Here is an 11,615-nt window from a genome sequence, read left to right as displayed (position 1 = left end):
CGTTCCTTCCTGCTTTCATTGCATTCACAAGGAGGCCAAACGAAAATAATCCTTCTGACATTTTCTTCGTAGATTTTTTTTTCTCACAAAGAACGTCAGTGTTTTCTACAACACAGTTCAGTTTGATGAGCCACAGTAGGTGACATTACACAGCACAGTCAGTGGTGGTTCGATTTACAGATCCGGTGCTTGGAATTAAATTTTAATTTTGTTCACACAGAATAACCATGTTATTTCTAAGCTGATTTATATAAGAAGAGGCTAAATTTAATTTCTGGGTGAAGGGGTGAAGATGAATATAATATAATAATCTTAGTGTTCTTCACAATGGTATATTAAATCTTAACAAACGTAACAATGTTATGTGTTATGTTGCACTAGTCAAACTAGTCTACTTGGCCCATTTTAACTTAGTTTGTTTTGATACATTTCCTTAAAAAGTGGGCTAAATAAGGGTTCAAATCCCATGTCTTAGATTGCTGCTTGCAGGACCCAGTGTGCCATCTAGAGGCCATTAAGTGAACATATAGAACTACAGAGTAGGCACATCTAGCGCTGCGTTTTTTTTCCTCTCAACGGAAATGATAGAATATGTACAGAAATAAATAATAGATAATAGATATGTACTCAATTCCTGCATTACTTTGCATGAAATGTTTTTTATTGCCCATTATAAATATTACAAAAATAGCAATTTTCTCAGTACAGCTTTCTAGACGACATCAGTCTTGAGTCTCAGTGTCTCTCAGATTTTTCCCCATTTGTGGCGCAGCAGCACCCAAACTGCTGCTAATGCACATGATGTGGATCCCTACATATGTGTCCCCCATGTGCCCCAAGTGTCCACGGGTGTCATGTGCCACCTGTCATGACCACCAGAAGCTGACGGAGAAGCTGAGCTCCAGGGAGCGTACGTAGTGCCAGTGCTGGAGGGGAATGAAGAGCACGTCCCCAGGCTGGAGGACGCACTCCTGGTAGGAGGCCTTCAGGAAGTCAGGGAAGAGGGCCAGGTCAGGGTTCTCCACGTCCACCTGAGAAACAACACAGGCAAGGCTTGGTTAACGCACAGGCGAGATATGGCTGCAGCCTAGGGGGCCCCACCTCCCAGGGGGTCCTCACAAAAAAAAAACATAAATCAAGTAAAAAGAGAGTTTATCCTCACCCCTGTTGCCACCAGGGGGTTCTGATTCTCTGAATATTTTATTTCTACTTATCTCCTCTAATTCAGCTCCTTTATTTTATGTTACTTTACTTCTATTGATTTATTTATTTACTTACATTTTCTATTTAGTCTTTTTTTTCTTTCTTTTCTACTTCATTTCAACATTGTTGTTAATCTGTCTGTTAAGCACTTTGAGCTGCATGTGAGTGATTCTACGATTCGCCTACGCTTTTGGCAAATGCAAAATGTCAATTATCAGTATTTTTTTTCAACTAAATGACCTAGATGTTTACATAGTGTATATATTTAAGTTTCCAAACAAACAAATGGCCAAGCTTAATCTTAAATCATTTGATAAATACTCTAATGAAAGCGAACATTTGCTTGATTATTTTGTCAACAGTGTTATGGACAAATACTATGTCATTTCAAACATAAATAAAAAAACTACAGAGTTGAAACAACATACGTTTGAAAGTGCTTATGTCCCTTAGCAATAATGTTGTCATTAATCTGTGCAACTGATATAGAAAATGTGATTGTTGAGCTTCATAAGTAGGATTTTATGATTCACTGTGATACAGACTGACACATTTTTCATTATAAATCCCTGCAACGTCTGATTTGAATTTAGTCACCCTCCTTACACAAGACTTCCTTCTCCAGAGATAATCCCTAGTGTCTGTTCGCCCTAGTGTTTGATTTTTTCCAACACATAGGGGATCAATAGCACAAAAACAATTCAAAACAGTCAACCGTGTTACTCAACTGTGTTACGGTTAACAGTGCAGGAGAACAAGTCGGCACTTTTTTAGGAGAAAAAACAGAGCAGACAAACCCATCTCCCTAGAACACAAATTATTTTGTTTGTTTGTCTGTCAATATGGAGATAAATTGGCAAAAACATACTCCTCCTCAACTGTCATAGCTAATTGTAACACCATTGACGGTAACACGGCTTGACATTTCAGCCATTTTTATGGTGTTGTGTTAACTGAGGACCTCAGAAGTTCCACCACAACACCTTAATCAATTCATGTATTTGTGTGCTTTATCTGTGTTTTTCTACATGTGATTTCTAATTCAGATTCTTATGAATATGTTGATAACACAGTGGACAGGCAATTTTCCCGCTATGAGAACATGAAAAAGAATGGATTAAATTATGGAAGGATGGAGCTCAAAACTTACCAAAAAGTCTTCCCATATCCTGTCAAAGAGGTTATGACATCACGTGATGTTATTCGTATGGCCTAAGACCAAACCATTACTGATTTATGGAGGAGGTTTCAAACCGTGACACGATTAACACAGTTTTCGTGGACACACACAAAATGGCAAATTTCATGTATAATGGAAAGGACAGTGGTCTTTCTGACAGTTTTGTCATATTATGATGATCACTGTGAATCAACATTTGCAATCGTCTTGGGCAAAACAAGTTTCTTTACATGCTAATATGAAGACTGAATCTGACATTTGGAAAACAGGACGGTATGAAAACGGCCAAAACCAGTATTAAATATTCATTCTTGCTGAGGGAAATAATGCCATGTCTACACTTTCTGTATTATATGAAAGATAAATGTGTGCTAATGTCCAAAACATCATTGAATGTAGTTAATAGTTAGTGGAATTGGCAAATAAAATCCATGGACTTAAAAGCGCAGCCGAATCGTAGAATCACTCATGTCCTGTATGAAATTGTGCTATACAAATACAGTTATTATTATTATTATCATTATTATTATTATTATATGGCTTCAGCCTGGGGCCCCTCACCTGCCAGGGGGTCCCCACAGGCTAAATATGGCTGCAGCCTGCAGCCTAGGCACCCCCACCTGTCAGTAAGGATGTGAATAAAATCGAAATGTATCGATGTATCGGAAGTATCGGCCGGTTTAATCGAATCGCATCGTATCGTGGGGCATTTTTAAGAATCGAAAAGAATCGAATCGCTGGCCCCTGTGCAATGCCCTAGCTCCATAACAAAATAGTAGTGGAAAAGTAGTTGGACAAAATTGAACCGAATCGCATTGTATCGTGGGGAATTCTTAAGTATCAAAAAAAATCGAATCCCTGATTTAAGAAATTGATACCGTATCGTATCGTCATGAAGGCTGTGATTTACACCCCTACCTGTCAGGGGCCCCCTTATTGGGCAAAAGATGAAAAAACATTAATTGCAGACTTGCAAAAAAGACACAGTATTGAATAAAATTGTCTGTCAAATCGAAGAGATTATCAAAGTATACTAATACTGCTCTTTTTTATTTGGAAGACATATTATCCTAAATTCCTGGCTCAGAATTATGTGCAGTGAAAGCCAACTGGGAAACTTCAACCCCCATTGTCATTGTGACACAGCACTCCACGGCAGACAAGTGCAAACTACACACAGCACAACGAAATTGCATTTATGCCTCACCCATGAGACCTCATTTATGAATTCATAATTCACATTTATGCCTCACCCTCAGGCTGTGAGACTTGTAGCCCAAAGGTTGCCGGTTCGACTCCCGACCCACCAGTTTGGTGTGTGTGGGGGGGGGTGGGGGTGTAATTAACCTGCTCTCCCCCATCCTCCGCCATGACTGACGTACCGTCCCGCCGCGCTGCTCCCTTTCGGGCGCCATTGGGCGCTAAATCCTTGCACGGGTGAGGCATAAATGCAATTTCATTGTGTTCAGTGTGAACTTGGGTGCAGTGGAGTGCTGTGTCACAATGACAATGGGAGGTGGGCTTTTCACTTCACTAAAACAGGCGCCTTGACATTGTTTCCAGAGGAGTATCTTGTCACCAGGCAAGGCAGGCAGCCGCTTGGGGCCCCCAAGCCCATGGATGGTGAATAACAGCTCACGCTTTACTACAGTAGTGCCAATTTTATTTCAAATGTTCATTCCTTTGAATTTTCGCTTGGGGCCCCACCTGACCCTAGAATCGCCTCTGATTGTTTCCCACGGGCAGAGTAGCATCAGGCCCGCTGACAGGTCTTGGCAGGCTGGGACAAAGTCACCTGATATCTGACATCTGAGGTGCTGCTTCACATAATGGTCTCCTTATGTATGGAAAACACTTCTTAATTAGACTATGAACTATATTCAATTCAATATATGTACATATGTTAGAGATGGAGACTTCAGACTATGCACTGCAATGTAAACTGTATGTGTGTAAGCAAGTCCAGCCTGAAATTAACGCTGTACTTCTCTAGACTGGACGAACATTTGTTCATTATGCATTTTTAATTCCTCTGATGCGCGTGGCAGAAAGCAAGAAATAATTTATGTCTGAAATGACCAAACGCCTCAAAGTTGTTATGGCCATGTACAAGCAAACTTCTTGGACACCAGATGGAAATTAGCACTAGTGCTATAATCTGGCACATTTACATATATGTATGTATATGTTCATTTATGTGCAATGTCCTGAAAAAATAAAAGTAAAGTAAGTAAAGTAACTGTAAATGTAGGCTGATCTCTTGCCTCCACGCCTGACATCTTTCAGTTACAGTATGTATTATACTGCCGGGCAGTCATGGGTGAGCGGTTAGGGCATCAGACTTGCATCCCAGAGGTTGCCGGTTCGACTCCCGACCCGCCAGGTTGGTGGGGGGAGTAATCAACCACTGCTCTCCCCCATCCTCCTCCCTGACTGAGGTACCCTGAGCATGGTACCGTCCCACCGCACTGCTCCCCATGGGGCGCCACTGAGGACTGCCCCCTTGCACGGGTGAGGCATGAATGCAATTTCGTTGTGTACAGTGTGCAGTGTTCACTTGTGTGCTGTGGAGTGCTGTGTCACAATGACAATGGGAGTTGGAGTTTCCCAATGGGCTTTCACTTTCGCTTTCGCTTTCACTGTATGTGTATTGTTTCACAGTGTATCACTCTTTATCCATTATCAGACTGCATAAACAAGTGACAAGTACTAATAGCATCAAATAAAAAAGACACATGATTATATAAGTATATGTAGGCAAGGGGGCAGAGGAAGCTAGAGCTAGAGCCCCCCCTACCTGGCTGGTGTTATGCAGCATCTGGGACTGGTGGGGGCAGAGCCCTCCCTACCTGGCTGGTGTTATGCAGCATCTGGGACTGGTGGGGATAGAGCCGCTCCGTCTCCTCAGTAGAATACAGACGAATGTACTTCCTGCCCACCACCTGGCAAACAGGGGACAAGACACTGAGGCAACCACCACAACATCCCGTCCCACACGCGTACACGTACACACACACACACACGGACGCACTCACACAAACAGACACACACACACACAAGTGCATACACACACACACACACACACACACACACACACACACGCATGCATGCACGAACACACACACACACACGCACGCAAGCACACAAACACGCACACGCCACACGCCACACACACACACACACACACACACACACACACACACACACACACACACACACACACACACACACACCAACCAACTTCAACTCTATCTATCTGACGAGGGTTATTCTGGGAGGCACTAGGCACCTGGGCCAGGAAGTTCTGCTGCGGATCCTGGTGCAGAGGGGAGACAGTGCCTCCGGGTCCAAACCAGGCGTTGATAGTGATGTCATCCTCCTCCCCCTCACCCAGGCAACAGTAGTCAGGGATACGGATGTCGTCTTTCAGCTCCGGGATCTAAAAAGTTCACCACTATAATTTTATATGACATTCAAGGCGGCATTCACTCAGTGCTTTTCTATGAAAGCTGATGTTGTTGTTGTTGGCGGACATTTTTGTTCGACGTCTATTTACAGAAACGTACATACAGGAGGCTACCTCCAAAATACATTTTCTACGTGCTTTTCGTACATAGAATGATGGTTCTCCATCAGTCGTGTTGTGGTGATTTTTCTGAATTCGAAATGTTCTGCCTTAGGCTGCAATGCCAGTTAATGTCCATGTCACCAATGAACACATATATGAATACACCTATGACTATAATAATCATCTTTTACTTTTTCTGGTTGCAGAAATTTGGGAGGTAAAAAATCAGCAGACATGTTATGCCCTTCTTTCTGCCAAACCATAACACTAGCCACTGCAGGACGTCAACATGAGCCCTGTACTTAATTCCAATTAGATGCACTCAGACACTGAGGCTGAAACTCCTACAGCTATACAGCTAAACAACTAAAGCTGTACGTGTAGAGAGGGGTAAGTTGAGTTAAGCTTTTTTCTGCATACGCCTGACAAACACACGGTAGGCATTATGAAGTAAAAAGGACAATGGAAATGCACTTGACATCATTGTGCAGCTACAGTATATTTCTTTCTTGCATAACAAGCTGTGCTGCTAATCTTCTACAGAAGAATGCTCCAAAAGCAATGAGATCAGCTAAATGATTTTCCAGTCTTCCAGTGTACGTTTAAAACTGAACATTCTGGGCAGCAACCAAGCAGCTGACATGATCTTCTGGAAAATGCTGAGATTTGACCAGCTGACTGGTGGAAAATCAGGGCCCAAGTAATCACGTAAACCTGGACTCGAATCCATGTCACAGAAAGATGGATACCAGGTCTCACACAATAAAGGCTGACCATAAAATTCTGAATACCCTTTGGTTATAAACAGGGAAATAACAATAATGTGGCGTCCAAACTGAATAGTCAGTGCTAAATAAAATGCATATAATGAAAACTGAAAATATACTTGACACACACGCTTGAAAACCACACTGGAGGCATCCTGAAATAATGGGAATGCACTCCACAGCATTGTGCAGCCATACTTATTGCATAATAATTCCTCTCCTATACGGAAGAATCCTATCAAAGCAAATGGAAACTTGAGATCAGCTAAATCCAATATATCTTATTTACCAACATCAGCAAAACCTAGTCTGGACTAACAGAACAGCTACAATGAAGTAATTAAATACACCCAGCTGGCCATCTGAAAATAAATATTACATAACTGTAGTGGCATCTACCAAATGGAGTTGAAATTCCAACCAACTGCATCGTTTTCCAGTCTTGTTTAAAATGGAACATTTTGGGCAGCAAACCAAAACAGCTGACCTGCTCTTCTGGACACTGTTGATAATTGAGCAGCAGACTGCTGGAGAATCAGGGTCCTTAAAGGGACACTCCACCCATTTGCATTAGGCTTTCCATTGCTAGACACCCAGTCATACTTTTGAATGGTCGTGCAACACTCTCTCAATTCTCCCTGAGACAGGAGAAATCCGTATTCACCTCTTAACACTTCCTCCTACAATGATGTAAAAATCGTCGTTTTGCATCATTGTAGGAGGAAGTGTAAGAGAGGCGGATTTGTGTTGAGACCACAAGCCTTTTTCCCACCCTTTCAACCCCGCCCATAGGGGGTTGGACCCAATGCGCAAACAGACCTATCACAGATCAGTGTGCCGGTGCTTTTGAAATCACTGGCATTAGCCCCATACGACTTTGTTGCTGTCGATCAACATTGACGAAGGGCGTGAGCGAGAACTTGTTGTCACGATGTGGGTGTTATTAAATACAGCGCATTTACAGTCGGCCACAAATATGAACGAGACTATGAGCTCGCACCGGTTTGCTCTACTAACACACCACATGTGAGGAGTGGGGGGACAGGCAGTGAGAAGGAGCTGAAGTGGGGACCAGTGCAAACTTGTGTAGAGGTGTGAGACAAGACCCATATACACACATGAGTGAGTTGTTGACCAACCAGTTCATGGGCGCGTGACCTCGGAGGCAGTCCGCAGACGAGCGTTGAAGGGGATAAGCAACTTCAGAGGTTGCAAGATCTGACTGCAGTCGCATTCATCCCGCGATAGTTTGACACCATGTGACATGTCACCTCGTCAACGCAACATCGACGAAATTTCGAAGTTTGACAGGAAATCTAACCGTCATGCAACATTTTCATCCAGCGTGCATTGCTGTCTAAATGCGCATGCATGCGTTGACAACAACTCGATCGCACTTACTGAGGCTCCAGTAAGTCACTGGCAGAGCTGCCAGGGTGTGGCCTGTGGAACTTGAGCATTGCAATGCATTATGGGGATTGTTGTCACAAATCCACAAGCACTAAAAACTCATTTTCTGCCTTTTCTCGTCAAGAAGGCACCAAATTAGAAATTTATGCTACTATTCTACTACATATATGACCCACTTTAAATACATATTCATGTCTCCACCGGTGGAATGCCCCTTTAAGTAGTCACAATCGGACTGAAATCCATGTCACAATTAAGGGTGACAATCACATGGAAATGAAATCCTGAATTCACTTTGGTTAAAGGTGCAGTGTGCAACATTTTTAGTAGTTCATTTCCAGAATTTATGCTGCCCATTGACAAATGTTATCTTTTCAGAAATACTTACCACCACCACCATCAAATTCTAAGTATTCATTATGACTGGGAAAATGAGAAGGGGGATCTTCTCCATGGTCTGCCATTTTGAATGTCCAGATGTAGACATTTAGCTGCAAGACCTACTGTAATTTGGTCATACTATACATTTATCGTTAAGTAAATATTCATGCAAAGATTAAATTTGGCAAAAGGCAGCACTGTTTATTGAACTGCATAGTTGCAATACCTTCTCTTGCCACCACCCTATACAGTGCATCTTCAATAAGAGGGAAATAACAACAATGTTGCATTCAAACTGTATGTTCAGTGCAAAATCAAAGGCACACAATGGAAAACTTAAAATGTACTTCAAATGGAAATGGATTCTGAACAAGCAACTAATCACGTCCAAACAATGTATGTATCAAAGGTACAGCCAGTCCAAACCTGATCAAAGAGCTGATGCTGTGCAAGGTATCCTTTCCCTGTGTTGCCCTGTGAACGAGAGCAAGAAATCAGAAAATTCACGTTTCACGAACTCCAACCCCACTGCGTTTATACATAAACAGCAAAGTACGGTATTAACAACAACTACCGTACTTCATGAAGGTGAGTTAAATGGTTGTAAAAAGAGAAACGTACCTCTCTGAGAATGTAGCGGTCGATGAATTCACTGACAGTGATTAGAGTCTGTGACCAGGCCTCATCTGTGTATCTGGAGCCTACCTCCACTGGTACCGTTCGACATCCAGCAACCGCTCGCAAATAATCAACGCTTTCAGAACAAACCAGCGCAAAAATATGCATGTTAGCACCAACACCAACAGATAATCACACATACAGTAGACATGTACAGCAGGTAGCCTTACTTAAAGTATATATACCATAAGTACAAATATGTACTCGTATTTATGATAAAACACAGAAAAAGCAAGCTTTGAGTCAGAATGCCAGTGTCACGACTTTGTACTTAAACCAAAGTGAAAAATGTTCTCTGTGAAATAGACAGACATGAAATTGTAAGGGAACTATGCAGATATTACAGTTAACTTCCTTTCACTACTGTAATGGCAAACAAAGTACGCCAAGCAGGCTGGCCGAATGTCTTCTGTTATGATTACTATTGCAAATACCTCCATGGGCGCTCCTTGAAGGCAGGCCAGTGGTCAACAACCCCCTCCAAGACAACAGGCCTGAGAGTGTCCAGAAACTCTGTCCTAAAGTGCTCCAGAGATGGACAGTGAATCCTAGGCACTGCTTTGGCTGGATCGATTGTAGGTGCAGGATCACATTCTTTCTTGAATTTCTGAAAGGACACAGAGAGGAAGAACATAATGTAGACTTTAATGTATTGGTGGATAAAACGAAAAATGAAAACCCTCAAACATTGGATTAATCTGAAGTACCGGTATTCCACTAGTCTAGTATTCCACTGTGTCCAAGACGGACTATGACCTCAAGTCAAGTCAGGTGTACTTTAATGTCAAAAATCTATGTAACAGGGTTAGCACAGAAGTTTGAAATCACATTTGACCAGTTTCAATGTGCAGTTGAACTAATCATATCTATAAGACATTCACACACACACACACACACACACACACACACACACACACACACACACACACACACACACACACACACACACACACACACACACACACTGCAGTAAAAACAAACATACTGATTTTACATTCTTTCTCTGACACATTCAATAACAAGACACACACACACACACAAGACAAGAAACACACACACACACACACACACACACACACACACACACACACACACACACACACACACACACACACACACACACACACACACACAGTGTGCAATGCAATAAGAACACACAATATTCAATATATTAAACATCTGTCAGCATCATTGTCATGAGAATATTCACAGACATCTAGAAACATTATGCTACCGGTAAGTTATGTGCTTTGTACATCAGTTAGAGTGACATGTACAAACCTTTCTTTCTGGCTCTATACCAGGCTCCGAGTGTTTGCTTCTCCATGCCGTTGCTTTGTTCTGCAACACCCGTACAAGCCTTTGCAGGACATCATCCAGGATAGAAGCTCCCATCAGCAGTCCCATGTCACAGGTTTTGATGGCCTCGTCAACCTTCATCTGACTGACTTCTCCACAACACAGCGCTGTGACTTTGAAGAGACATCCATAGGAGTAGACACGTCTCCACTCCTTGTCCACATCACGCCAAGTGCCAGTGTTCAGCTTCTCCCAAGAGAAGTCCAGAACCATCTGAGCCATCTCAGCCCAGGACCCAATTGTTCCATTTTTGTCATAAAGCTTCCTCCTTGCTTGCTTCAAAATGTACACTAGACTTAGCTCCACATTCTCACTGAAGTTCAGATTAAGCTCAACTTCAGTTAGAGGAAAGATTACCTGTATGTCTGGCCACACTTGGGCCATAACTGGTTCATTGAGTGGCTATCATATAACAAGAAAATCTAAGAGGTCTAAGAAGCTTTAGACAGGCCTTTGAACCTAATTAATGAGGGTTTGAGACATTGACTTGACAAGTCAGTGGTTTGAGACAATGCGTGATCTCCTGCAATAAGGTTGTAAACAACTATTGTGTTTAATGAACATGGAAAACTTGAAAACTTGAACTCTCTCCAGAAACCCAAACTGAAAGCACCAGTCAAAAATTTGAGATGATGACAGATACTTAGTGACCTTTTCACTGAATGTAAACAAAGCAAACGAAAACACTTTAAAGCCAAGGTTGTTAGAGTTACATTTCACACACAGACTGACCACAGAAGAATCGCTGGTGTAGTAGATGTGTAGTGTTGTTTACATAGCAGCATGTAGAAGCTAGCTGAAATCCATGTTAGGGCTTGCAAGGTGCACCCTCCTTTACTGCCCGCGAATTAAGAGGAGACATACCATACGCCACGCTATAAATTCTAAAATCAGTGCAATTCACGGGTTAAGTTTTATACAGTTTTATATCTCTACCGCAGTGGTTTCTGTAGTTTGTGTCCAACTTTCACAACGTGATGCGTGTGTATTACTTCCGTCGCATACAAATGTTACCGTGACAACACTCTACGGAAGCCCACTAGGAATTATCAACGCGCTTCAGCTGGTT

At 42.3% G+C, this 11,615-nt stretch overlaps 1 protein-coding gene across 1 annotated transcript; it reads right to left on the bottom strand.

Moving 5' to 3' along the window:
- Positions 1-648: 648 nt before the first annotated feature.
- kdm8 (lysine (K)-specific demethylase 8) lies at positions 649-11,480 on the bottom strand. Its single transcript, XM_063216901.1, has 7 exons — positions 10,469-11,480; positions 9,622-9,794; positions 9,131-9,263; positions 8,936-8,983; positions 5,673-5,822; positions 5,233-5,325; positions 649-1,031 (listed from the first exon to the last, which is right to left on the bottom strand). The coding sequence occupies exons 1-7, from the start codon at positions 10,928-10,930 to the stop codon at positions 867-869; spliced, it is 1,224 nt and encodes a 407-aa protein (XP_063072971.1). The 5' UTR covers positions 10,931-11,480; the 3' UTR covers positions 649-866.
- Between the last annotated feature and the right edge of the window lie 135 nt (positions 11,481-11,615).

The sequence above is a fragment of the Engraulis encrasicolus genome, chromosome 2, assembly GCF_034702125.1.
Source record: "Engraulis encrasicolus isolate BLACKSEA-1 chromosome 2, IST_EnEncr_1.0, whole genome shotgun sequence".
Lineage (NCBI taxonomy): Eukaryota > Metazoa > Chordata > Actinopteri > Clupeiformes > Engraulidae > Engraulis > Engraulis encrasicolus.
Note: the sequence above shows the minus strand (reverse complement) of the source record. Positions and strands in the feature narration are given on the sequence as shown.